Source organism: Mustela putorius, unplaced genomic scaffold, assembly GCF_011764305.1.
Source record: "Mustela putorius furo isolate JIRA1106 unplaced genomic scaffold, ASM1176430v1.1 tig00000127_pilon_pilon_pilon, whole genome shotgun sequence".
NCBI lineage: Eukaryota > Metazoa > Chordata > Mammalia > Carnivora > Mustelidae > Mustela > Mustela putorius.
Window position 1 is genome coordinate 12,219,505 of NW_025421288.1, and position 26,303 is coordinate 12,245,807.

General features: G+C 61.3%; 4 protein-coding genes across 5 annotated transcripts; 1 reads left to right on the top strand and 3 right to left on the bottom strand.

Moving 5' to 3' along the window:
• Positions 1-2,357: 2,357 nt before the first annotated feature.
• Positions 2,358-7,632, top strand: NDUFV1 (NADH:ubiquinone oxidoreductase core subunit V1). The gene is made up of 10 exons (XM_004759538.3): positions 2,358-2,532; positions 3,603-3,685; positions 3,761-3,931; positions 4,615-4,798; positions 5,502-5,691; positions 6,096-6,308; positions 6,490-6,656; positions 6,928-7,009; positions 7,221-7,366; positions 7,466-7,632. Exons 1-10 carry the CDS (start codon positions 2,461-2,463, stop codon positions 7,550-7,552), a joined length of 1,395 nt encoding a protein of 464 aa, XP_004759595.1. The 5' UTR covers positions 2,358-2,460; the 3' UTR covers positions 7,553-7,632.
• A 363-nt stretch (positions 7,633-7,995) lies between these two features.
• On the bottom strand, positions 7,996-13,389 carry LOC101677986 (double C2-like domain-containing protein gamma). 2 transcript variants are annotated; one of them, XM_004759542.3, is made up of 11 exons: positions 11,689-13,389; positions 11,234-11,607; positions 10,982-11,061; positions 10,833-10,904; positions 10,512-10,621; positions 10,277-10,412; positions 10,096-10,149; positions 8,821-8,972; positions 8,642-8,723; positions 8,380-8,476; positions 7,996-8,304 (listed from the first exon to the last, which is right to left on the bottom strand). In XM_004759542.3, exons 2-11 carry the CDS (start codon positions 11,469-11,471, stop codon positions 8,174-8,176), a joined length of 1,152 nt encoding a protein of 383 aa, XP_004759599.1. In that variant the 5' UTR covers positions 11,472-11,607; positions 11,689-13,389; the 3' UTR covers positions 7,996-8,173. The 2 variants fall into 2 exon arrangements, with proteins under 2 accessions (XP_004759599.1, XP_004759598.1); XM_004759541.3 differs by having other exon boundaries at positions 11,234-13,389.
• A 133-nt stretch (positions 13,390-13,522) lies between these two features.
• On the bottom strand, positions 13,523-15,577 carry NUDT8 (nudix hydrolase 8). The gene is made up of 4 exons (XM_004759540.3): positions 15,246-15,577; positions 14,515-14,647; positions 13,921-13,998; positions 13,523-13,829 (listed from the first exon to the last, which is right to left on the bottom strand). The coding sequence occupies exons 1-4, from the start codon at positions 15,437-15,439 to the stop codon at positions 13,602-13,604; spliced, it is 633 nt and encodes a 210-aa protein (XP_004759597.1). The 5' UTR covers positions 15,440-15,577; the 3' UTR covers positions 13,523-13,601.
• A 1,023-nt stretch (positions 15,578-16,600) lies between these two features.
• Positions 16,601-25,294, bottom strand: TBX10 (T-box transcription factor 10). Its single transcript, XM_045067780.1, has 11 exons — positions 25,102-25,294; positions 23,767-23,798; positions 23,315-23,455; positions 23,132-23,219; positions 20,541-20,808; positions 20,175-20,276; positions 19,604-19,775; positions 18,281-18,436; positions 17,901-17,968; positions 17,588-17,682; positions 16,601-17,157 (listed from the first exon to the last, which is right to left on the bottom strand). The coding sequence occupies exons 1-11, from the start codon at positions 25,292-25,294 to the stop codon at positions 16,868-16,870; spliced, it is 1,605 nt and encodes a 534-aa protein (XP_044923715.1). The 3' UTR covers positions 16,601-16,867.
• Between the last annotated feature and the right edge of the window lie 1,009 nt (positions 25,295-26,303).

Below are 26,303 nucleotides of genomic sequence, written 5' to 3' on the forward strand. Positions count from 1 at the left end.
GTCTCAGGCAAAGGAGAGACAAAATGGATCTGACATTTAATCCCCTTCATTTCATGGTGAAGAGGAGGATTCGGAAGGGCTGAGATTTGAGATGAGGCTGGGAGACCTTAAGGCCCCTTTGGAAAATTCCAGGTGAAAGCTGACCGGTCATGGCCGTGGGACGGACAGGAGGACCTAGGGACAAGGAACATTTGCAAGGCAGAATTGGCTGAACGGAGGTGGGTGGGCCAGTGGGAGCCCTGGATGTGTGGGGACTGAGTGAGGGTCTAAGGTCAGGAACCCTCAGGCTGACTTCGGGCAGCTGCGCTGTCTTGGGCAAGCCACTCAGCGTTGCTAGTGCATTCTGTCCCCTTTTGGAAACGGGGGCTCATCATTCCTCCGCCCTGGGTTGAGGGAGGATTAAGGAGATGACACATGGCAAGTATCTGGCACAGAGCCTGGTACTAAATGAACAGGAGATCCTGCCCCTCACTCTCAGTTTCCCATTGCCCCATGCCCAGCCACCCCCCATCCACAACATTCCCAGCCTGCCTTCTCCCCATGGCCTCATGTTCCCCTGACACACTTAGACAGGGATGGGGAAGGGAATCCACCCTCTGGCTCTATCCTGCCCCCCCTTCTCCTGGCCCAGAGAGAGGGATCCATGGACTCAGGTCGGAGCCCTGGCTTAGCTGTGTAATCCCCAGCTCTGTCTGGGCAATCTCTTTCCCTGCCCAGGAGTGGGGGCCTGCTGGCTGGGGGCCAGAACTGCTGGGCCCTGGGCCTGGTACTCTGGGTCCTCAGCCAACATGCTGAAGCTTTGGTGCCTTTACTGGGACGACCACTGACGTCTGCAGTGATTGTCGCATGTGTGTTAGTTGCTCTGTGTGTTTGGGGTGGGGTGGCGGGGGCGCATCAGGGGACTCCAAAAAGGAAGAAAGGCCTCGATTTGATTCCGTCTCTACCGCTCGGCAGCCTCGTGCCCACGGACGAGAGAGGAATCCCCTGTGGGCCTCAGTTTCTTCTCACATATGTTAACTCTATTCTAGGGTGCTGTGGGGGGTGTTGGAGAAATCAGAGCAAATGAGTTTGTAACTAGCAGGAGAGACAAAGAACAGCAACGGGACGAGAGAACAGAAAAGGCCATGCTTGTCACAGGACCAGGGCGACATCTCACAGCCACAGGGTGCCAGCAAAATGACAAAGACAAGAGCTAGGGGCGCCTGGTGGCTCAGTCCTTAAGTGTCTGCCTTTGACTTAGGTCATGGTCCCAGGGTCCTGGGATTGAGCCCCACATTGAGCTCCCTGCTCCCTGGGAAGCCTGCTTCTCCCTCTCCCACTCCCCCTGCTTGTGTTCCCTCTCTCACTGTGTCTCTCTCTGTCAAATAAATAAATAAAATCTTAAAAAAAAAAAAATGAAAAAAAAAAAAAGGCGAGCTAATCAGACTTTTGAGACTTCCAGAGAAAGCAAAGGACGCGTGACCTCCTGGGGGGCAGGGATAGGGCACACAGAATAGGGGAGGACAGTAAAGTTCCAAGAAGAGGGGGTCCTGAGCAGGGGCTGCGTGGGTGACCTGGTGTGGGCCTGATGACCCTGCCAGGGGAGAGGTGAAGCCCTTAAATGCCAGGCTGGGGGGCCTGACTGTGAAGGCAGTGGTGGCCACTCCAAGACTTCCAGCAGGAGTGTGGAGTGCCAGACCCTACTGAGGGGCTGAGGACAGCACTGGTTGGGAGAGCTTAGCAGCCAGAGCAAAAGGATGTGCCACTCACTGACCATCCCCACCATCTCCACTCTCTCGGTCTCCCCCCAACCGAATACCTCCACCAGCTATCCCCTGCCGGCCTCTGGAGCTGTCCCTGCTTTCTGCCGCTACTGGGCCCAGGGGTGTCCAGAGCAGGGCTGGAGAGAGATCAGTCTGCAGGTTTGGACTGAGGCAGAATAATTACAACCTGGTCATGACGGCCGTCGGCTGATTTCTCCTTGGGCCGTACACTTGTGCATACAACAAGTGCACACTAAATGCAGAACCTCTAGAAGGCAGAAGACACCAGAATCCAGCAGAAGGCGATGTTTGTTAACTTGGGTTAAAATAGAACGGACATTAAAAAAAAAAAAAAAAAAAAGAATGAAAAAGAATGAAAGTCCGGTGTCCGGAAGCGCACGTGAACAAGCCAGGCCGAGCAAAGGAGCTGGAGGTTATGCGGTGAAGCGTCGACTTGCACACGGGAAAGGCGGGCCCCGAGGCCAACGGGACTACACTTCCCAGCAGCCGCCGCGACAGACAGGCTACTCCTGGTCGCTCCGCCCACCTCTGAGGAAGCGGGGGCGGGGCGAGAGAGGCGCAGGGCAGCTTGGGCGCGCAGCTGGAGCCAGGGCGCGTGACGTTTTTCCTGTGCGCCGCCTAGCGTCCCCGGCGCGCTGGTTCTTTGGGTTCGGGGCCGTGAAGGTGACAGCGGGAGGTGACTGAACTGTCTCCCGCGATGCTGGCGGCGCGGCGGCTGCTCAGCGGGTCGCTTCCCGCTCGGGTGTCTGTGCGTTTCAGCGGCGACACGGTGAGGCCCAGCCTGCCTCCGGCCGGGGTGTCCAAGGGCCGGGTCTCGCTGCAGTGCTTGTGCACGCGCCGCCCCTTGGGTCTGTAGTGCCTTCTAGAGAACCCTGCACATTCCCCCGGTCCGGCAGGAAGGCTGCCGCTCCGGCCTAGGCGTAGAGCGGAATGGGTCCCGCTGGAAGGCTGACTTCCCCAGCCCTCGGTTCCTTGGCTTCCCTGTTTAACAGCCGGGCGACATAGGGGGAAATTGTGCAGGTGGGGAAGCGGCCGTGTCTCGTTCCTGCTTGGGACAGCCTTGTACAGTGTAATTCTGCACTGCCCCCATTTTACAGGTGCAGGAAACAAGCTTTGGGGAGGGGAGTCTCCTGACTCCCTATCCAGCGCTCTGCTCCCTGTAATGACTTTTAAGGGGTTGGCAGCCTGGAAGCCAGGTACCCTTAGCTCTCGCCTGGGATGCTCGCCACTGGGTCAGATGGAATCACAGACCCCACTTCTCATCAGCTTTATCCCGCGTGGGTCTCCCTCCATCACCTTGTATCCCAGCCCCAGGGAAGCGTTCCTTTTGCACCAGTAAACACATTTTGTCTCCAGGAGAGTTAGTAATGTCAGGCCCTGGTCTGACCAAGTTTTGGCCCGGCGGGACAGCCAGGCAAGTGAATGGAAGTGTCCACTGGGCTCAGGGAGGTAGTATGGGGCTGTGGTTCAGGTGTGGGCTTTGACCACGGCAGACCTGAGTTCCAGTTCCATCGACTGCTTTTGCTTGTGTGTCCTTCTGCAAGTTCTGTTTGTTCTTGGCTTTGGTTTCCTCCTCCATAAAGCAGAGGAAGTCTTTCGTGTCTTAGGGTTATGGGGATGAAATGGCATTTTGGACGCCAGACGCTTAGCCTAATATGCCTGCTAAACTTACTGGTGGTAGTAGTGGTATGACACCACGAAGAGTGCTGAGGCTTAGGCCACTAACCTCTCCTCAGCCCAGCCCCAACTAATTGGGGGAACCCAAGAATCTGTAACTTTTGGCCAGGCCCTTCCTGACCCCAGAACTGTGCCAGGACACCTGACCCTTTGTGTCTTCAGACAGCAGCAAAGAAAACCTCGTTTGGCTCACTGAAGGATGAAGACCGGATCTTCACCAACCTTTATGGTCGCCATGACTGGAGGTGAGATGGTGCCCTTAGCTCGGCGGGTGGTCCTGGAGCAGGGCCTTTCCTCAATGCCTTTCCCACTCTGTCCAGGCTGAAAGGTGCCCAGAGTCGAGGGGACTGGTACAAGACAAAGGAGATCTTGCTGAAGGGACCTGACTGGATCCTGGGCGAGGTCAAGACATCTGGCTTGCGAGGCCGTGGAGGTGCTGGGTTCCCCACTGGCCTCAAATGGAGCTTCATGAATAAGCCCTCGGATGGCAGGTGTGTGTGGGGAGGCGGAGACGGGGTTGTAGGAGAAGCCTCGTGGGTGGCTGGGGCTTCCCTGGGCCTTGGGGCTGTTTCCTTGGAAACTAAGAGCGAGTGAATGGGAAAATGCCTCCAGAGCATAAGTAGATGGGACTCGGTTCTCTCCAGTCTTCCTCAGTGGTAGCAGAATCAACACAAGAGTTTGACTGAGGCAGACTTACTGGCCAATGCTGTCTTCTAATTTTATAGTTTTGTGCATCTCCTGGTCTTTTTGAGCTCAGTTTTCTTTTTTGCAAGTGGATATTGTGCAATGATTAGAAAGTTTTCATAATAGCTTTTGCCCTTCACATTGGCACTTAGAAAGCAAATGTCAACTACTTAACCTCCTTTTAACCCTAGAGATATGGCAGAGGTTCAGGAAGGTTCTCTGTGACCAAGAGCAAGTTTTGGTCTCTCAGGAAGGCACAAGGGGACATTGGCACTGAACAGAACAACGATCTTACCCGGGGTCGAGCCACGCAAAGGTGTAATAAGCAGTGAGCTTGCTGTCGTTGATGGAGAGCAAGCAGAGCCCCTGGGGACATGTTGGGGGGACAGGGAGACATCTTTGAGGCTTCCTTGGGTGGAGGGGGGTAGTGTGTAGTTGAAGGCCCAGCCCCAGTGGCCGTGTAGCCTCACCAATGTGCTGGCACCCACAGGCCCAAGTATCTGGTTGTGAATGCAGACGAAGGGGAGCCGGGCACCTGCAAGGACCGGGAGATCATGCGTCACGATCCCCACAAGCTGGTGGAAGGCTGCCTAGTTGGGGGCCGGGCCATGGGCGCCCGCGCTGCCTACATCTACATCAGAGGGGAATTCTACAATGAGGCTTCCAATCTGCAGGTGGGAAAGGGGAGGGGCCTCCACAGAAGGGAAGGTGCTGGGTGTGCCTGGCCCCCAGAGCTACCTCCGGGTGCTTTTTGTATATCCCGAGCCTCAGCTTGGGAGGCTTTTAGGGCTCTGTGACTCCTGGGGCAGGGGCGGGCTCCTAGGCATTTTTCTGCAAAAGGGCCAAGGGGTCATTTCAGCCATTTGGAGCTCGGCGGCCCCTGTAGTGATGGGTCCAGAGCCAGAGTCTCACACCATTCTATTAGGCTCTTGTACAACAGTGACGAGGGAAAGGGTTAGGGTTCCCTGGCCCATAGCAGCATTGTGTTTCAGTGTTACTGCTACATATTTTAAAACCAACACGGAGGGTCTTTTTCTCTGTTGCAGAAGTAGAACTTACATAAAGATAGGAAACTGTCCACATACACAGATCTCTTGCGGATCCACTACCTGTAGGAAACTGCTTATTAAAATTTTCAGTATTCCCTCAGCCTTTCTTTTAAAAATATGTGTAGCTGGAGACACTGTTAAGCTGTCATTACAGAAGTAGCACACTTTGTAAAATCCCTACGCCTCTCCCAGAGCATCTTCTGCTCATGCCCAAGGGGAACTTTTTCCTAGACTCTTATGAACACGGGGTTCCAGGGCCTGTGTCCCTCCCCACCACACAGTGTTCCTGGGCTGGCGGGAGTGGTTCCCTCACACTCCGGTCCCACAGGTGGCCATCCGAGAGGCCTACGAGGCTGGTCTGATCGGCAAGAACGCCTGCGGCTCTGGCTATGATTTTGACGTATTTGTTGTGCGTGGAGCTGGGGCCTACATCTGTGGGGAGGAGACGGCGCTCATCGAGTCCATTGAGGGCAAGCAGGGCAAGCCCCGCCTGAAGCCGCCATTCCCCGCGGACGTGGGTAAGAGCTGGCCGGGTCCTGGGCCGTGTGCTGTGTCATGTGGAATCCCATCTGGTTTCACGTCCCCGCTGATCATTCTTAGGGGATTTCCGAGTTCTTCTGGGCTGGGGTCCAGACACAGAGCAGGGTGGTGACAACGCAGAGGCCCTGCCTGCAGTCCCTCATGCCCCCGTGGCAGACACCCGGGTCCTCTCCAGCCCTCCAGGGACTAGCGGGAGGGAGGGTGAGGAGGCAGTGCGGTGCCTGCTGGAGTTCAGGGTCCCATCGGGGATGGGACTGACGAAGGGGTGAAGGGGAGCTGGGTCACAGAGCAGGATCCTAGGACAGACCCCACTGCTGGGAACCTGATCACACCTGCCGCCACCCTCTGGTGGCCACCAGTCCCTCATCCCATTCCTCCACAGGAGTGTTCGGCTGCCCCACAACCGTGGCCAACGTGGAGACCGTGGCCGTGTCCCCCACCATCTGCCGCCGTGGGGGTGCATGGTTCGCCAGCTTCGGTCGTGAGCGCAACTCAGGCACCAAACTGTTCAATATCTCTGGCCACGTGAACCACCCCTGTACCGTGGAGGAGGAGATGTCTGTACCGCTGAAGGAACTGATTGAAAAGCATGCTGGTGAGGCCTGGGGCCACCCAGGGCCAGAGCAGGGCGGGATGGCGGTGGAGAGAGCCAGGGTGGGAGGGTCTAGGGAGGCGGCGCCGCACGGGGGCAGACAGAGGTCCTGGGCTCAGGACTAGGTAGGTGCGCTGGTCCCAGCCCTGACCATCATCCATCTGGTGACTGACTGCGGTCCCAGGAGGCGTCACAGGTGGCTGGGACAACCTCCTTGCTGTGATCCCCGGCGGCTCATCCACACCATTGATCCCCAAGTCGGTGTGCGAGACGGTGCTGATGGACTTCGATGCGCTGGTGCAGGCGCAGACGGGCTTGGGCACAGCCGCTGTGATTGTCATGGACCGCTCGGTAAGGGCCACCGCTGCTCCCCACCCAGTCAGTACCCCTCCCCGGGCTTCCTGAGAACTGCCGGCTCTTGGATCCCAGTTCCTGTGACCTGAGACACAGTCACTGGGAGAGGGGAGAATTACCCCCCAAGACAGAATGTTCATTGGGGTCTCAGCAGTGCTGGATGTGCAGGGTGGGGGAGGGGGTGGCCAGATCGCCGCCTGCATTCGGGTGCTGCTGGGGGGCTGAGGCTTCAGCCCAGGGGCCTGCTCACTGTCTCTGGTCACCCCAGACAGATGTTGTGAAAGCCATCGCCCGCCTTATTGAGTTCTACAAGCACGAGAGCTGTGGCCAGTGCACCCCATGCCGTGAGGGTGAGCACCTGGGGCGGCGTGGGGGCTTTCTTTGTGGCTCACCCTAGGCCTGGCTTAGGCACACGGGCAAAGGTTGGATGGGCTGTGGACACTGAGTGGACAGCGGCTGCTTCCCAGCCGGCCGTCCCTTCTCTGGGCCCCACCTGCCCGTGGCCCCGCCCCACGCCCTGGCTGGGGATCATCGGGCCTTCTGGTCCTGCTCTGGCTGCAGGCGTGGACTGGATGAACAAGGTGATGGCCCGCTTCGTGAAGGGGGACGCCCGGCCGGCCGAGATCGACTCCCTCTGGGAGATCAGCAAACAGATAGAGGGCCACACCATTTGTGCCCTGGGTGATGGAGCCGCCTGGCCTGTGCAGGTACTTGCGCTGCTCGTGGGCACTGGGGTGGGGCTGCTGAGGGCTCAGGGTGCTGGGATTTTCTCGGCTCCCTTCACCGCGGTTCCTTCCCGCCTCCAGGGTCTGATCCGCCACTTCCGGCCGGAGCTTGAGGAGCGGATGCAGAGATTCGCCCTGCAGCACCAGGCCAGGCAAGCTGCGTCCTGAGCCCGCTGCCCTGCGCTGACAGCCATGCGGCTGGACAATAAAGCCCGCGCCGCCCGCTCTCCTGACGCGGCTTTCCTGCGGCCTTGCTCTTTGCTCTGTCCTAGCGGCCCGTTACTCATGGAGTCTATTTCCCAGGCAGAGTGAGAGGTTTCCTGCACCCTGCTTGGACCCCACTTCGGGGTGGGGATAGGTCAGCTCAAGGACATGTTACGAATCCACACCTTGGCTTCCTGTGGGTCAGTGTGTCCTCGGCCATCCTGAGGGCCCGTCCCTCAGTGCGGATGGCGGGGTGAGGACAGGGGGCTCTCCCAGTGTGACTAGGGGAAAATAGTGGCCAGGGGTCCAGACCTGGGCCTGGCCCAGTGTGGGCTTCTGGAGGGTGGGAGCAAGGAGAGCGGGGCCCAGTCTGCCCTGTGAGGCGGCGGGCAGGGAAGGGAACCGACTCTGGTCTGCAGGTTTATTCTTGCTTTGTGATGGGCCGCGGGATGAACTGGGAAGGGTGGGCAGGAAAGCAACAGTTGGACGTGGGGCTCGGTATAGGGGTGAGGCAGCTGTAGGTCCTCCCAGCTCTACGGGTCAGTTTTCGGGAGGTGGTGAGCAGCGCCAGGCCGGGTACCCCCTCTAGTCGCTGAGCTGGAGGGACGCGCCGTCCAGCGGGTGCCACAGCTCCAGTCGGTGGTCACTGCGGCCCAGGCACTCACACCAGTGCCACTGGCGTTCCCCGCCAGCCTGGCTACTCAGCTGTACCCCACCTGGGTTGGGGGACAGGGGTCAGGAGCCACATGGGAGCCCTTTGGGCCCCTCACCCCGCTCCCCTGCATTCTCACCAATGAAGTCGTCCGCTGTGCCCAGGTCATAGTCCCATACAGACACCAGCAGTGTCTTCTGGGCCAGCTCCTCCCTTGGGCCTGCGTAGAAGAACTCCTGCAGGGAAAGAGGCAGAAGGGCAGGAAGGAGGGGCCCGAGTCCTTCACAGGTTCGGAAACAGGCTTAGGCAAGGGGGCGGGTCTGTGCTCTCTGAGTGAGACAGAACACCAACCTCCCCAACCCCAGAGTAGCTGGGACTGCCCCCACCCGGCCCTGGCCTACCTCATTGAACTCGGGGTTCAGGGTCTTCTTCCGAACACTGGTCTTGTATTTAGATCTCTTCCCCACATTTGGATGCAGGAAACTGGTTGGGAAAGATAGGGTCAGCTTAGGTGTGGCCCCAGAGAGGGGTTCTGGGGAACCCCCGCTGCCCACCTGCCTGCCCACCCATCTGCACTCACAGGCGGACAAAGGGGTCCGAGTAGCCGTTGGCATCCATGGGGGCGAGGTGGGCACAGCGCAGCACACCCACCAGCAGGCCGCCCCGCCGAGAGCTGTAGCACAGGGACAGCAGGATGCGCCCCCGCTCCTCACCTGCTGCCTCCACCTCCTCCTGCAGCGGTGGGCTGTGGTCAGCCCGGTGCAACCAGAGCCCGCCCACCCGCCAGTGTGCGCCCCCACGGGACAACTTGGGCTGGCAGCAAAGAAATTCGGGGCCAACAATTTAATGTTAGGATTCTGTTTCCCAAAACAGAATGGCGCCCTGGAAGGGAACTTCCAGATTCGCCGTACTCTCCAGGGCCTGCGAAGGGGAAGGGCTTGCTCAGGCTGTGGTACTGGTCAGTCCAGTGCACCTTTGTCCTGGAGAGGAAGGGCGCTGGTGTCCGAGTGGCACAAACATGCTAGGAGCTTCCTAAATGGCCTCTCGTTAAGCATCCATCACCCCCGTTCCCTGTGTCACAGAAGCAGCTCCGAGAGGCTGTTCTCTACCTGACAACATAGATGTCACTAAATTTACAAAACTTCCCCCCTTCACTCCTCACCGCCCAGGGGACCAGGTTCTGAATGACCTTTGCCACCCTCAGTCCCCGGTGCTTGCAAAGGACTTGGGGAGGATGTCCAGGAAGAATGTTCCTCCCCCGCTGCACACAGGATCCCGTTACGGAAAGCCCAGCCCCCTTGCTCACATGCCACAGCCTTGCAGGTGCCTCCGCCCGCTAGCCCCCGGGGTGGGGTTCTGGCCATGCCTTTGGTCTTTGGCACGGGGCCTCCTGCACTCATTTCTGTCTCCTGACAAAGGCCTGTCTGGGGCTACAAGCCCCAGGAGTGGTCCCCACAATGCCCTAGGGGTTGACGTAGAAGCCTGGGAGCCCCATGTGCTGTTCGTTCTCGCCTGGACCTTGACCTGATCAGGACAGGGACGGATCCCACCAGTTTCAGCCTCTGCTTCTACACAGTCTGTGTCTCTGCCCCCTGAGAGCTTTGCTTGTCGCAGTACCCAAGAGCTGCTCGGGGCTGCTCTAGCCAGAGAGGCACCCTCCCTGCCTGCACCCTGGGGTCTGGCTGTGCCCTGGGACTACGAATGCTCGGGCCTGTGAGAGCGATGGCTTCAGTTTCCCCGATGCACCTGGGCCGGGACGCATCCCCTCAACCCGCCTCAGGCCCTGGCTGATGCGCTTCGGCCTGGGCCCCCGGCTGCCCCCCGCATCCCTACTTGGTCCGATCGTCCTACCCACCTCCTCATACAGGGACATGCCACGGGCTGTGTCCAGGCTCTTGGGCCTCTTGGTCTGAAAGAGCAAAGGGCCTGGTCACCTTGGCCAGACACTGCTCTGGGCCCCTCCTTGCTCCTCTTTCCGGCTTGCCCACCGCAAGGATCCTGGTCCCCGCACCCTTACCGGTGCCGGCCTCACTCACCAGCTTCCGCTTCTCCAGACACACGTCGAAGCTCCTGGCTCGGTTCGGCACCAGCTTCCTCAGGGGCACCCGCAGTTCCCCCAGGGGAGGCGCCCGCCGCCGTCGCCGCAGCCGTGGGTCCTCACACACACACAGCCTGGTGGCCGCCCCGGTCAGACCTGGCCAGGCACGGCCTCCCCACCTCAGCACCCCCAACCCTGGGCTTGCCCCCTTGTGGCCCAGGCCAGATCCTCACCGCAGAGTCTTCCGCCCAGCATCCTGGCAGGTGAAGCCGTGGTAGGTGAGGGTCTCCTCCCAGACAGGCCCCCTGGTGCCCCGAACCGTACGGGTCCGCAGCTGGCTGGCCTGGGGGCCAGGTAGGGTGGATCAGGCCCCAGGGCCCCATTCTGGCCCACTTCCCTGGTAGACCCCCCCCCCCCAATGTACTCCCCAGCGACAGGGAGCTCCGTGCCTGATGTCCAGGCATTGGTGGGGAGGGGCACGGCAGGACCAGGCGGGGGTTCCGGGCTGGGGTGTGGCCAAGGGGCATCAGTAGGGGCCTGGGTGTCAGCCTCACCTTGCTGGCCCCTGGCAGCAGATTGGCTTTGACATAGGTGTCCACAGAGCCTGAGGCCGGTGGCTTGAGACCCTGAAAAGAGATGTTGAATGTGGGACAGGCCTGTGGCCCAGGCTCTTGGCCCACAGACCCCCCGCCCCCATCCTCACCTTGGCACGGTGAGCCGTGCAGTGCAGGGCGCTGTTGTCCGCGTCAAAAAGAAGCGTGAACTCGAGGGTGCCCAGAGCAGCTAACAGCAGGTGGCAGGCAGGGTCAGCGCCCAACTCCACCCCTGCCCCGCTGCCCCAATGGCACTATGCCTCCGGCCCTCCCCCAGTCAGATGCTTGGGACGCCCCAAACTCTGCCCTGGCCAGGTTGGGCCAGAAGTGTCCCCCCTTCCCGGTCCCCTGTCCCCACTCACTGCTGTCATCTGAATCTCCCTCTGGCTCTGGGTCAGGCTGCGGCTGGGGTGTGGGGGTCACTGCAGGCTGTGGCTCGGGGGTGCGCAGGGTATGCTCAGCAAAGGGGTAGAAATGCGGGAAGTAGTCGGAAATGAGACGGATGGGCCGGATGGGGCCGGGGCTCACGTCGATGGCCATGTGCTCCCGCATGGTCACCCGCCGGGGCCGCCCCCGGCTCACCGCTGCAGTGCCTGCCATGGGGGCTTGGACATGGGGCCAGGGACTCAGAGAAGCCTCCACAGGCCGGGGACGGGGGGAACGCGGTGGGCCAAGGAGCCAGGATGATGAGGCATCCCCGAGGGCACTGGTGGGGGTCTTGGGTGGCAGCCAGGACCTGAGGACAGAGTGGCAGAATCACAGCGGGCGGGGTGGGGGAAGGGGGGGGCTCCAGCCCGAAGGAGGCCCCGCTACTCACCCGCTCTGTGAGCTGTTCCTCCTGCTTTGGTTCGCTGAGTATAAGCCAGACTGAGGTGACCCTCGAGAGCAAGAACCTGAGCAAGGGGCCTCCCAGACCCGGTGACAGGGCCCGCCACTGAGGGGGAAGGGGCGGGGCTCCGAACCGGGCTCCAGGGCTCGGGAGGCTGGCACCTTCTCTAGTGCAGGGGCTCAGCCGCCCACCTCCCTGCCCCCCACTTCACACACTGTCATACCTATTTTTACCACCATCACGCGCCCTGCTCCCAGGTGAGCAGCCTGGAGGGCCACAGATGACACAAGGGGTGCGGAGTGTGAGGGGCGGCGGGAGGGGCCCTGTGGGAGGGAGCACGTGGGGAGATGTGTAGGAGCAGAGAGCGGTGTGGGGGACACTTTGGGAGGTGCGGAGGGGCACAGGGGAGGTGAGGTGACAGGGCTCCTGTGGAGTGGGGATGGACGCCGGGGGAGGAGGGCGTCCGCCGTCTGGGCCTCTTGGCAGCTCAAGCTTTTTCAAACACAAATCATGTCACTTCCACATCGACATCTATCTGCCCCTCTCCCAGCCTGGAACGCGATCCTAACCCATCACTGGAGCCAGCACGTGGCCCGGAGTGGTGGGGCCCCTCCCCACCCCCACATCGCTAATCTTATTTCCTCAAACACCTTAAACTTTGTGTATGTGCTCCTCCTCCTACCCCAGCTTCCCTCCTCTGCCTTTTGATCTGACCTGCTCTTGCCCACCTTTGGTTTCAAGGTCACTCTGCAGGGGAACTTGGCTGATTTTTACCTGCTCAACCTTCCCTTCTCTCTTCCCATTGGTCCTTTGGGGACTGCCCCCTTCCCTAGGCTCAGTCTAGAAGGTTCATCCTCCTTCCCAGTTCTCTCCCCACTGACCCTGCCAACGAATAAATTCCAGCTACAGCGGGCCATGTGACAGGCTCAGGGAGGGCCAACGAAGTACAACTCTTGAGTTTAACGCCAGAGAGAGAAGCTCTGTTTTCTGGTGATGGGATCCTGGTGCTGTGCCATCCCAGAGCTGTTGCCTGCTCCTTACCTCTCACCTGCAGAGTAGAGATTCTCCAAGAGTGAGGCCAACATAGTGGAAAGCACAGTAAGGGAAAGAGAGCCCCTGAACTCCTGGATCCAGCCATGCCTGAAGCTAGTATATCTCAAGTTTATCACCATTCCTCTTCTGCCAAAGTCAGCTAGTGGGTGGAGTTTCCTATCACCTGTCCAGGCTAATATTGCCCAGTCTACTGTGACAAGGACAGACTGCTTACCACCTCTCTCTGTTCTATATAACTGATGTATAATTCCACTATTGTCTGTGCTTAATGAATGTATAATCACATGATTATCTCTGGGACCTATTCAGGTCCTCCCCAAACTGGGTCACCCCAGAAGTCAGGGCAGCACAGAACCTGGTGCACGGTAGGAGCTGGTCATGTTGGAACTTTGCAGTAACAAGCAGGGCTCCTCTTTGGATTCCTATCGCCTGGCACGGGGTCAGCTAAACACAGAGGCAGGAGCAGGAACTATAATGTAGTGGCTGAGTATGGGCGCTGGAGTCAGTGAGGGCTTGGCTCAAGTCCTAGCTTGGCGTGAACTTGGGTAAGGTGTCTCTTCTCCCTGAGCCCTGGTCTCACCAGCCAGGGCCAGCTTTGGCCCCACCTCAGGGCTGTGGTGACAGCCAAGTACTAGTACAAAGTAAGCACCCACACTGTTCAGTGGGTAACAGCGTGATGGGACAGAGGTACCCCAGCCAGGAGGCCACTTGTCCCATGGGGTCTGCTCAAGGTCAAGGCCCCAGTGCAGAAGATGCGGCTGCCACAGAATTGGTAAAAGCTCTTTATTCAGTCCGGGAATGGAGCTGGCCCGACAGACCGAAGGAGGGGGCTGCCCAGGGCCAGGCCTTCAGCCTAGGGGCCGCTCCGAGCTGGCCAGGCGGGGCTGGTAGGCACCAGGGGCCAGCAGCTGCAGGGTGAACTCAGTGATGATGGCCGTGAGCCCCCAGACACGGTGGGGCCCGTGCAGGAAGACAGGCAGTGTGTAGCTGAAGTGGCCGCGCCAGCAGAAGTGGGTATACCCTTGGTTCTGCGCCTGCAGCAGGTGGGTCAGGGGCAGGGCGAATACCTCATCCACCTGTGGGAAAGAGGCGGTCAGAGAGCGGACGGAGGACTGCTGCGGACGGAGCCTCCCCAGTGGGTCGGCCCCCACCATCGCCCCCACTCACCTCTTCTGGGTTGGGCCTGAGACTCTGGGGATCCAGGGGGCCCACGCTGGCAAGCACTGGCACCACGTTGGCCTTTTGCTGGGGCAGGAGGGTGACAGGCAGTCAGGGGAGGCATGGTTGTGGGGAGGGGAGCCTGAGGGGGACACCACCCCCTTGCCATCCAGAGCCCTTCAGCACTGGAGGACCCTTTCCTTGAGCCCACCGGCCTGGGTGACTAACTGAGGGCACTGAAACTCACCAGAGCCATGCAGCCCTCTGGGTCTTTGCAGACTGTTCCCACCGCTTAGAATAACCTTTCTTGACTTTTACGCCCCTAAAATCTCCCATTCATCATCCAATTCCTGTCTACCCTTGTGAAGCCTTCCCCAACCCTCTTCCGCCAAGCTGGGCAGAGCTGGCTTACCCTGGGGCCACCTCCAGCCCCAGACCTGAGCCTCAGGATCCCCCGTGAAAAGGAGTGAAGATACCCCAGCCCCTCTCTGTTGGGTGGTGTGGGGATGGAACGTGACCACCAGACAGATGTCTGGGGCTCCACCATGCTGTCAGCCTGCCAGAGACCATGGCCACCCTCCTTGTCCCTGGTGGTGGCCTTACCCTATTCTGCACAGGCCGCAGGATGCCCCACACATGCTCCTCAGGTACAGAAAGGCCCAGCTCCTCATGGGTCTCCCTTAGGGCTGTGTGCACCACATCCTGGTCAGTGGGGTCACATTTGCCACCTGGGAAACTAACAAGCACAGGGAGCCTGGTCCTTGGTCTGTTGGGGCCATGGTGGGTGGGGGTGACAGCTGTGGCAGAGGGCTAGTCACCCACCTAAGCATCTTCAGTCTCTGCCTCTAGTTTGTAGTGAGGCCTCAGGCAAGCCACACGAGCTCTGCAGGCTCGGTCTACCTCCCCGAACGACAGAGGTAAGGGAGAGGCCCTGGAGCTCATGTTTTGCCTATGGTGGCCCCAGTAGCGCTATGACCCCCGGGGACGGGGACGCGGACGCGGACGGGACCAGGGCCAGTAACCAGGCAGCCCCCTCCGGCCAGCTTCTTCGGCTCCAGGACCCGAATCTCCCTTGAGTCTCCGGCAGGGGGCGGGGTCCTGACTTTTTGGAGAGGTGTCCCCAGCTCGAGGCGGTGCGGGACGCGCTTCGAGGGGTCCGGCGTGGCGACCGGACAGGAGCACCCGCGGCGTCAGGCTCGGGTTGGAGGGCCGCGGGGCCGCGGCTCTCCCCAGACCCGTTCCCCAGAGGCGGAAACCCAGGCTCGCAGAGGCGAAGTGCCTCGCTCAGGTGCCTCCGGTCCTCCCAGAGGGACAGGAGTTCCCAGCCGGTGTACCTGACGTCACCCTTGTGGCTCCCGGACAGGCGCATGGACCGCAGCGTGTAGAGCAGCGCCGGGACCCCGCGCACCGAGCACAGCGGCACCAGCACCGCGGCCGCCGCGGGGCGAGCGCGGAGCCGGGCGGTGGCCCCCGCCAGCAGCCGCCTGCAGCGCCGCTCGCCCTCCGCCGACAGGCAGTCGGGCTGCATGTCCGGCCCCGCGCAGCCGGGACAAGGAGGGCGCCGGGCCTTGGGAGGGAAGGGGAAGGACAGCACTCGTCCTCCGCCTCCCGGGGGAAGCTGGGCCCGGCCTTGGGGGCAGTCCGGGAGCCGCCCCAGGAGTGCCCTTGGGGGCGGGGCCTACGTGGGAGGCGGGGCCTCGGAGGAACGGGGCGGGGCCTGAATCCCCCCCCCCCCCCGGTGGAGGGCGGGGCAGGAAGGGGCGAGTCCCGAGGATACGGCTTCCGGCAGAGGGGCGGGCCGGGGTCGGGGGCGGAGCTGGCGGTGGTGCGGGGGGCGAGTGTCTCAGAGCCTCGGGGGCGTCTCGGGGCGCACGTCCGGCTTCCGCCCCCGGCCCTTCTGACCGCGGGCTGCGGGAGTCGGGGTGTCAGGCTTCGAGGCTTTGCCGGGCCCCGCGTCCCTCCTGTGCCGGTCCCTTTCCTAAGGACCTAACGCGAAGTGTTCCAGGATGGTGGGAGTCAGCGTTTCGGGGGTCCACGGGGCGCTCCTCCTGGAGGCCGGGGACGTCAGGCACTGCGGCGGGAGCGCCCGGCCGGGTTCCCCTCGGGGCTCCTCCCCAGGCGCCGCAGGCCTTTGCCCCGCCTTTCCCGTGGCTGGGAGCTGTCTCCCCTCCTCCCCGCCCCTTGCCCTCGCAATTGCTACCCCTTTAGGTGTTGGCTGAAATGTCACCTTTCTGTGAAGCTGTCCTGCCTCAAGTCTGGGATGGATTCTCAAGCCCCTCTCCCTCCTCCGCCCCCATCTTGGCCTGGCCCGTGAGGTCACTGCCTGTCCTGTCTCTGCATCTCTCCAGACGCCTGCTTCTCAGGACCAGACCACCCCAGTCTTGGGCACAGCCCCGGTACGTGGAGTGGCCGGTGTCACCGTGCCTTGCATTGCTTTTGAGCGGGTGCCTCTTTGAGCTGCAGTTTCAGTCCTCACCTAGACACACAAGTTAGGGACCAGAAAGTGCAGCCTCAGCCAGAGCCCTGGTGTCAGTCGGTATCAGCACCTTGGCCATCACTCTGCTCCCAGAGACACCACCCCCATTGGGCAGAGCTTTGGGGTGTCTGCAGCTCATTATCTGGGGTCCCTGTGTTCCTGAGTCCCTCCACCCCGAGCCCCAAGGACAGAAGCGCTCTGATTACTCTTGCCAAATAGTTTAATGTTGGGGAAAGGGAGAGGTGAAGCAGGGCTTGGCCGAGTCACCCCTCAAGGCAGAAGGGGACAGGTTGAGGGGAGGAGGCGGCTGGTTCCAAGCCTGGCACCTTCTCAGCCTTGCTGCGATTCTGGGCAGGTAGCCTTCCTCTCTGGGCTTCCACCTGCCCTGCTCTCCTTGGAAGGGGACAGGGCCTCTGTAGAGGCAAGGCTGGAGGGGGTAACATTCGGGGCAAGACGAGTCGGTCCACAGGGCCCTCATCATCACTGAGGGTCCTGGACAGGCCCCAAGCACATGGCAGTGGGGGACAGGAGCCCCAACCTAGCTGGGAGGGGCAGGCCTTCCTGATCTCTGCCGGCCTGAATATTCGGGAGGGGATATGGTGTGGGTCGGGCCCTTGGGATTCTGAGGGGACTTGAGGCTCCAGGGTACAGGCCCTGGTAGTTGAGGGGCTGGTAGGTGGCTGGGGCCAGCAGAGTATCAGTGGGGGCCAGCAGCTGATGGTGCACCTGGGCAGATGTCCTGGAGTTGGAGGCTGGAGCTTTGTTGGGGTCTGAGGGAGGATGTGGTCTGAGTGGACCCCAGGCCTCCCCTTCCATCCTCAGCCTCCCTTGTTCCTCCCCGGCTGCCATCCCATTCCTCCCCTTCTCAGCCTTTGCTCTTCCCTCTCCCTTCCCTGTTCCCTCTTCCCCACCCTCTCTAATTATCCAAATCTTCCCAGTTCTTCAAGGCTTCTGCTCAGGAGCCACCTCCTCCAGGAAGCCCACCCGAACCTCCCACCCCTGCTCTTAGCACCTTATCCCTGTCCTGTTCTCTCTGCCATTGGTCCTAACTTGTTCCAGAAATCTCTGCCTCCCGCTCTTTCTCCACACAGGTGCCCAGCGGGCTTGCTGAACCTGCCAGAGCCCCTTGTTGGAGGCCCTGTGGCCCTGTCACCTCACTTCCTGCCCACCATGCAGGCTCTGGTCCTCCTAGGGGCGAACCTTTTTCCTGCTCTGCGGGGCCCTGCAGCAGGCAGGGGCTGAGGCTGCTGTGACTCCGGGCCGGGATGCTGAGCAGGGCTCGTGGAGATACAGTCCTGAAGATGCAACAAGCAGGAACAGAGGCAGAAGGTCAAGGGGAGAGCCCAGGCCGAGGGTTGTGATCAATAAGACAGTAGGACCCCAGGACGAGTCAGTGGGCACGACCCTCAGAGAAGGTCTGAGGAGAGGCCTTAGGAGAGGCCCGGGGCATGAGGGTGGGGGCGAGGGGCTGAGTTAGGGCAGGCGGGTGGAGCTGCCAGGGCCCACACAGTACCAGGAGTCCGAGTCGGTCTCCCTAAAGCCCTTGGCAAAAGGGTTGCTGGCAATTTTCAGCTGGGTGATCTGCAGAGGAGAAAGTGTGGTTATGGGCCGGCCCTGAGCCAGAGAAAGGCTGCGGGGCCCCACGTTCAGCCACCCCAACTTCCCTGGATGCCCCAATCACGAGGCCCTGGGACCTGGGCCCCTCAGCCCAGGAGCCATAGAGCCCGTGGGCATGAGAACAGGGGAATGACTGAGGGCAGACGTCTGCTGAGGCCTAGAGAAGGAGAGAAGGGCCGGGCCCTGTGAGCACGTGGGAGCTCAGAGCCTTGAGCCTCGGCCTCCCTCCCTGTGAAATGGGCTGGCAGCGGCCTTGTGAGCTGTGGCCCAACCCACCCGGTGGTTCTGATAGGCTGTCACGGCCGTGAACTGGGTCTCCGTGAAGATGAAGGACTTGAAGTTCTCCTGGGCGTAGCGCTCACTGTCCTTGCGCGGGTCCACGAAGACCACGTGGAATCGGGGCTGGTAGCGGTGCATGGAGTTGAGAATGATCTGCGGGGTGGGGAGGGGTGCGGGGAGTGTGTGCAGGGGAGAAGCTGCAAACCCTCCCTGAGAGGCTAAATCCTCTCCAGGGCATGAAGACTGCCTTTCTTATAATGGGGGCACAGAGTCTGGCCTCCAGAGCCTACCGCTCTGTGGCAAAGGCCCCTTTGTGTCAGCATTTTTGCCACTTTGCCTGCTGTCAGCGTTCAGAAATATCCAGAATCTGGCCACCTCTCCCAACCCACCGTCTCCAGGCCGCCTGGCCACCATCACGCCTGCCTAGATTTCCTCCGCTGCCTTCCGGCCGACCTCCCAGCTTCTCTGTCCGTCCGTGCACAGCAACCCCAGTGAGCTGCCCATGTCACCCCCGTTCAAAAGCCTCCTGTGCAGAGCAAAGGTCAGAACCCTCTCCACAGCCGGTGGGCTCCACAGATCAGCCCTGGCGGCCTCGGGGTCCCCCCTCCCATCTCTGCTCACTCCACTTCACAAACATGGGAGCCTCCTGCACTCCCCTGCCAGCCACCCACGGGCCCAACATTCTGCAGCCTCAGGGCCTTTTCACTTGCTGCTCGTCCCCTGCAACAGCTTCCACTTCTGTGTGCACAGGCTGCCTTCCCCGTTTCCTTTAGATCTCTCTTCAAATATTGACTCAGCAGCTTCTAGAACCTCCCTGAATGGACAACTCACCTCTGTCTCAGCCCCCCTCCCTGGTTCCTTTTTCTCCTGGCCTTCATCAGCATCTGAGACACTGCACACAGAGCCTTCTGGATTCTTTGTTTACCATCTGTCCCCTACCCCGGGAGGCGAGCCCCGTGGAGGCAGGGATCTTTGTCTGTTTGACAGAGTGGCAACAGTGCTGGGTTCCTGCACCTACCAGGGGCCTGGCCTGTGGTGGGAATTCCAGGAACACTGTCTACAAGGAGGACGGTGTTTGCTGGAACATTCCCACACCTCCTGCCCCCTCACCCGCCTGCTTGGACAGTCCCCTCTGCTGTCCAGCCCCTGGCCAGGTGAACTTGGCCCCCAGCATTGGCCATCAGTAGTGGATGGGGGTGCTGGGCACCAAGGCCACTGGGCATGGACGGCATGGCTAGGCCTGGTCCCAGACTTCATTACGATCAGACCCCAGCGTCCCCCAGCCCTGGCCTGACCCCTCCCCATTGCCTGGGACCTCACGTGGCCATTGTCATCCAGCAGGTTGTTGGTCAGCTTGAGCTTGTCAAAAGACACAATCTGGCGCATCCACTGCGCGCCCTTGGCCGGCGAGTCCGGGTGGAAGTGCACACGACCAGGTGTGACCGGGTCCGCTTTGCCTGCCACCAGCCAGGCTGAGCTGTGAAAGGCGTACCTGGGGAGCAGAGCAGGTGGCAGGGGTGCCCCACCTGGTCCCCCACCTGGAGCGGGGGCCGGCAGGGCATTGGGGCCATCCCTCAACATTACTGCCCGTGCACCAGCCCCACCTCGCACGTGAGGAACATGAGGCCTCCAGTCAGGCCTCGAGTTCCCCGTGGTTGCACTGGGCTAGCCCACTCTGCCTGCCCGGGCTGGCCCGCGATCCCACTTGAGACTCTCGGCTGCCCTGAGCTCGGCTCCCCCGCTGCCATCAGGCTTCAGTTGTTGCCCGAGGATGGGCCTGCCTGACGCTGCTCCTCCGACGGGCCCCTGGCTCACCCCAGAGTGCGGGGAGGGGTCTGCTTCCTGGTTCAGCCCCTGCTATCTGAGCACCCTCCCTGGGCAGCCCCCAGACCTGTATCTTTTGTCATCCAGAGGCACGAAGTCCATGAGCAAGGCATAGTCAGCCAGAGTGTCCATGCCCAGGATCTTCACCTGGAAGGTGGGAAACATCCGCCTGCAGGGGACAGGTGCTCAGGGGACAGGTGCTCAGGGGACAGGGGCTCAGGGGACAGGGGCTCAGGGAACAGGTGCTCAGGGGACAGGGGCTCAGGGGACAGGTGCTCAGGGGCTCAGGGGACAGGTGCTCAGGGGACAGGTGCTCGGGGACAGGGGCTCAGGGGACAGGGGCTCAGGGGACAGGTGCTCAGGAGCCCAAATGCAGCACCGGCCTCACCCCCGTCCCCACCCCCCCGCACACGCACACATCCGCCGCTCACACCTGCCCGCCTTGGTGACAATCATCTCTGTGCCCAGCTGGTTGAATTCCTCCCACAGAGCCTTCATCTCCAGCTGAACTGTCACGCTGGACACTCGTGGGTTCTTGGGGCCCTGCTTGCTGGGCTCGGCCACGACTTGGGTCCCTGCGGAGCCAGTGGAAGGGCCCGGTGGGAATGGGGAGTCCAGCCGGGGCTCCCAGCCGGAGCTCGTCATGGGCAGGGTGTAGGGCTCCGAGGACGCAAGTACCCCGAGGCCAGCCGAAAGGAAGGCTGGGGAGAGAGGATGAGAGTGTGGGCCCCTGTTTGCCTCACCCCCTTGCCACCAAGCCCCTCTCATCCTTCAGGCTGCACGTCGGTGCCTCTTCCTCCAGGAAGCCCTCCCTGACTGCCAGGCCTGTGTTCCCCTAGTACCCCTGACTGAGCATCCCTTCATGAGGTAAATGCAGACTTAAAGCTGCTGGAGGCCAGAGAAGGGGCCTGTCTGGTTCCCCAGGGAATCTTTGAGCCATCAAGTGGACTCGTGGCTATGAGCAAATTGTTTCACGCTCTCCCCCACCCCAGATGCTCGGCTTCCATATCTGTCGCAAGGGGTTCTTAATATCTGCCTCCTAGGGTCCACGGATTGCAGAGCCTGGCACACACCGGACCCTTCAACAAGGCCTCCTCACTTTCTCCCTAAAGTTCCAGTTTCTGAGGTACAATCCTGGCTCAAGCCTTGGCCACAAGTTTTGTCGTCTTCTATTTAAATAAATAAATAAATAAATCCCAACTACAGTGAGATACGACTTTACAGCCACGCAGAGGGCTATTCCCAAACACAAAACAAAAGCCAAGAGTAAAGCAAAAACATGCTGCTGGGATCCGAGAGGATGTGAGGAGTAGGAGCCCGGGTGCGTGGCCGGCAGGCTGGGAGCGACGCGGCCGCTGGAGAGCGGAACGACCACGCGATCCAGCAACTCCACTTCTAGGCATTTGCCGAGACGTGGAGAATTGCACAAAAGGAACTGGGGGGGGGGGACCTGACAGATTCATGCACATCTGTGTCCACAGCAGCCTTGTCCCCAATAGCCTGAAGGAGAGAGCACCCCGAATGGCCACTGACGGACGAGCACACTGTGGTCTGGCCCGACGACGGACCATTATTCCCCCGTGAAACAAGCCAGACACAAAAGGACAAATCCTGTGTGACTCCATGAATGGTCCCGATTTACAGGGAGGAGAATGGTGGTTGCGGGGGGGGGGGGGGGGGGGGGGGGGGGGGGGGGGGGGGGGGGCTGCGGGGTGCAGAGGGAGTGGGAGGGGGAGTGAGCGTTGAATGAGGACAGAGTTCCAGGGGAGCGAGAGGACAGACGTCTAGAGGCGGAGGGTGGGGACGGGAGCACAGCAGTGTGGGCGTCCCTTGTGCCCCTGAGCTCTGCACTTAAAAATGGCTAAAATGGAAATTTTTATGTATATTTTACCACAATTTAAAAATTAAAACCAGGGAGGGGAAAAAAAAAATCCTGGAACACAGACTATTCATTTCTAACCTCCCCCTGAGGGACCGAGAGCCTGGTAAAACTGAGATTCCCCCGGGGGGAAGAGGTGGATTTCGGTGTCGGATGGACGGACAGACAGATGGGTGGAGGGAGGTTCCAGGCGGGGGGCGGTGTACGTGGTGAGCCAGCAGGCGGGCAGCGCGCGGTCAGAGCTGGCTTACAACAGGTACCTCATCTCGGTGTGGGGCGCAGGGTCTGTGGCCCCCTATTTAGCAGCCCCGAGGGGTCGCATAGGAAAAGTGGCCCCTCATGAAAGCCCCTGGGAGTTCTGCACCCTGGGAGTGGGGGGGTCTCTCTGAGAGGGAGGGGGTCTGAGAGGCATATCAGCTCTGCGTCCCCCAGAGGGGCAGGACGGCTACACAGGCTGATGTCCCCCAGCACTGGGACTGGGCCATCAGATGGGCAATGGTCCATTGCTCAGAGCCCCTGCGGGGGCAGGTCCATCATCCAGGTAACCAGTACCCCAGGATCCATGGTGCTGGGTCCCCAAGAGAGAGGCTCAGGGCTTCCCTGGGCCTGGGAACTTTGCGGGCTGGTTGCTGGCTCCCAGGTCTTCAACGAACCCATCCCCTGCCCACCTCAGTCAGCGGGCCACCCCCGAGGACTCTCAGGAACTTGGGAGGGGCCTGTTTTCTGCCTGGTTCCTCTAGAAGTAGGCATCCCTTGGGGTCGGGATTTGACAATTTCCCACAAGCACGGAGTCGGGTCTGGAGGGGAAGTTAAAGCCTTCTTGCCCAGTTCCTCCCCACGCCCCAACGTTGATACTCAATGAGTGAGGCCCGGAGAGGAGAGCGGACAGGTCCAAGGTCACCCATGCCTGAAAAGGCTTTCCGTTCCCAGAAATGAGTCATTATCCCCACACCCCCGTATTTGTACCTACAAATAGGAGCCCATCAGCCCTGCCCTGGTGGGATCTGAGGCCTCAGCGTGAAGTGCCCCCACCCCACCCTCTGGCCCAGGGGTTTCCTTGGTCCCCATACCCAGTCCTGGCCCTGCCCCATTCACCCCGGAGCCTGAGCCCAGCCATGGGGCCATCTCGGCTACCTACACCATACCTGCCATGAGGACGGCCTGGACGTTGGCTCCTGGAGGAGCCCTGCTCAGTGGGGGGCCAGCTGCAGCTGCCACCTGGGGGTCCCCTGCCTGCTGGGAGGGGGGTCGGCCTCTCAGGGTCTCACTCAGCGGCGCGGCTCCGGCCCGTTCTGCAGGATTGCCCTTCCCTCCGAGCAATCACTCACGTCTTCTCCACCGGCGCCAGGCACCTGGTCTCTGCAGGTGGGACCCTGGTTCTGGGGGGAGGCAGGGCCCCTTCTCCAAGCCACGCTCAGACTGGACTGCACAAGGCTGCTGGCTGGGCTCGTCCAGCTCGGGGCGTGGCGCTGTGCGGGAGGGGGGCAGGTGGGCAGGCTCTGACGTTGCAAAGCCTCCTCTCCCCCTCCCGGTCCCCTCCCAGCTCCCTCCCTTCCCCAGCTAGGAGACCCCAGCCGTTCCTGATCAATGGACCCAGATGCCAGGTGGGGGCCTCATCTTGAGGACCTGTTGGGTGGTCCGCAGGGGCCCAGGCCCAGTGACTGGAGAGGCTCAGAGCCCACAGGGCCTGGGGGGAGGCTGGGGAGGCCGCAGGAGCCACAGGAATATGAGCGCTGGATGGCAGAAGTGTTGCCCTCTCGCCGGGACCCTGACCCCTGACCTGGGGCTGCTGGTGCGGCGTGGTCTGGGCAACTGGGGCAGGAGACACAAGGGGTCAGCGTCAGCCAGTGACAGCAGAGCCCCTGGCCTGGGTGGCAGGAAGCTGGGTCTTGCTGATGAGCTGTGCAATGCTAATGGCACAGGTCCCTGTGCCTCAGTTTCCCCAACTGTAGTAAGCACGTAATCTTGCCCCTGGGATAGGCAGCGGTAAGCCGTTCCTGTCCTGATTGACGGGGCCTCCGGCATCCCCACAGGGCGGGAGCCTGGCCCGGGCAGAGGTCATGGCTCTGTCTGTTCTCTCCAGCCTGACTAGGCACCTGTCCTGGCCAGCCATTTGGGGACGCATAGATCACCAGTCAGGAAGGCACAGCGGGGGTGGGGTACCCCAAAACTGGTTACTGTCAATGGAGAGTGTGGTTTGGCCATCTCGTCCCTACCGTATGGCCCAGGGAGGATTACGGGGCTGGACCCCAAGCTAGCTTGCCCTGGGAGGGGGTATTCGAACCCCCAGGCTAGCGCTAGGTGACAGAACCTCAGGCTGTGCTGGGCATACTGGACGGGGGTCCCGAAGGCAGGCGAGACCACCCTCCCCCGACACACCACCTCTTCTGGGGACATGGGGTACACAGAAGCCCATATCTGAGAGTGGCCGTGGAGGGACCGAGGGCTGGAGGGGCCACTTCTCTTTGAGGGGGACACTGGTTCTTCCCAGAGCTCCATGTCGGGGGGCCACCTCTCCTCCCTTGAGTTAGGGATGGCGCCTGCTGTGGTCTCCTATCTCCCCGGTCCCTGCCGGCTGAGCTGGGAGAGGCGGGCGGACCCATGGTACAGACCCATGTCAGGCTTTGCACTTTGCTGTGGGGCAAGATAGGGGCCTTCTCTGTGCTTGTGAGGGTCCCAGTAGCTCTCTGTGGCCACCCAGTGGGCTGTGGCCAGCAGGGCCACACTGTCCCAGGATCCATGGTGGGCCTGGGAAATTCCCACCAGTCCTGATGGCTCCCCCTCTGCCTGGAGTCCCAGGAGCGGGCCAGCCTGGGCTTCTGCTGGCTACTGATGTGTGTGTGTGTGTGTGTGTGTGTGTGTGTGCCCTCAGCTTCGGTCTGTGTGATGGGAACCCCTCCCCACATCTGTGCGCACACGGACACGCCAACCCACACGCACACAGATGAACTCAAGCCCCAACGCCCCGTAACCGCTCTCGAGCACACGTGCACACGCGTCTCTCTGACACGCGTGCTGTGCACAGGCAAGCACACTCTGCATAACCGCCTCCCCGGCTGGCCGCCCTTCCCGCCCGAGGCGCCTGCCGGCCTCCCTGCCCCCTCATCCGTCTCGCCTGCCAGCGCGTCCCCCGTGTCCCCATAGCCTTCACACCTTCTCATCTCGCTGCTCCACAGCGGGAGGCCGCGTGGCAGCTGTGGCCGCGGGCAGATTGATGGGCCAGGCGGGGGTGCCGTGGGCCGGGGGTGACAGCTCCCGTGGTCGGAGCGCCGGGCCCCCCAGATGCCCTGTCGGGCTCGGGTGGACATGGGAGCTGTCAGGCTGTATCCAGTTTGGCCCGCACGTGTGCCCCAGAGTGCCCGGCTCAGGACCGAGAAGACCCCAGCAGCAGACCCGGTGCCCCCTCCCTCCTGGGGTGCTGAGGACTTCCATCCAGCCTCCCTGGCAGGATTTCCCCTACCCCAAGTCAAGTTACCTCTTCCCCCATCCCTGCTCCGGGGCAGGCTGTCCTGGGCGGGGAAAGCCTTGTTGGGTTCCACCCCCTCCCCAGCCCAACTCCTCCTGAACCTCCAGGGGCACTGGGCCCATTACACATTGGAAACGCATATTAGGGCTCTGTGCCCAGCCACATATAGAACCCCTGGAAGGACACCCTAGGGACGTTGGTCTTGGAAACACATGTGTGTGCAGTCACACACACACACACAACACCTGGGCAGGCACATCTGGTCGCCCACACACGTGTGCGCATACACGGGCACGAGCTTCTGCTCTCTCAGACTGACTCCCTGGCCCACAGAGTACAGGCAGGTTGGGGGGGACCCGTCTGTTGTCTCCAGGACAGTTTTTCTCCAAGTGGGAGAATCAGTCCTCCTGGGCACTGAAAAGCCATCGTGGGTACAGAGACAGCCACCACTGGCCCCAGGACACACAGCCTGTCTAAGACCACGCTGGGCCAGACCTGCCCCAGATTGTGAGGTCACAGAGGGACCATGCAGGATAGAGGACGTGAACCATTAATCCATGGACAGCTTCCATTTTATAGATGGGAAGCTGAGGCACGGAGGTATGAGGCATGGCAATGAACAGGGTATACAGCGGACGGCAAAGGGGGCCCCTGGGCTCAGGACTGTGGCTCAGGACCCACTGTTCAGAGGGGAGGACTGAGGCTGGGCAGGTCTGGCATGGGTTAGGGACCTGGGGTGGGGTGGCCGGGCAGGGACAGAGAATGTGAGCTTGGCAGTCTGGAGGGAGGCAATGCCCTTCTCATAGCACACGGCCTCCTGATGAACACGGGGTACCTAGCGGACCCCCCCC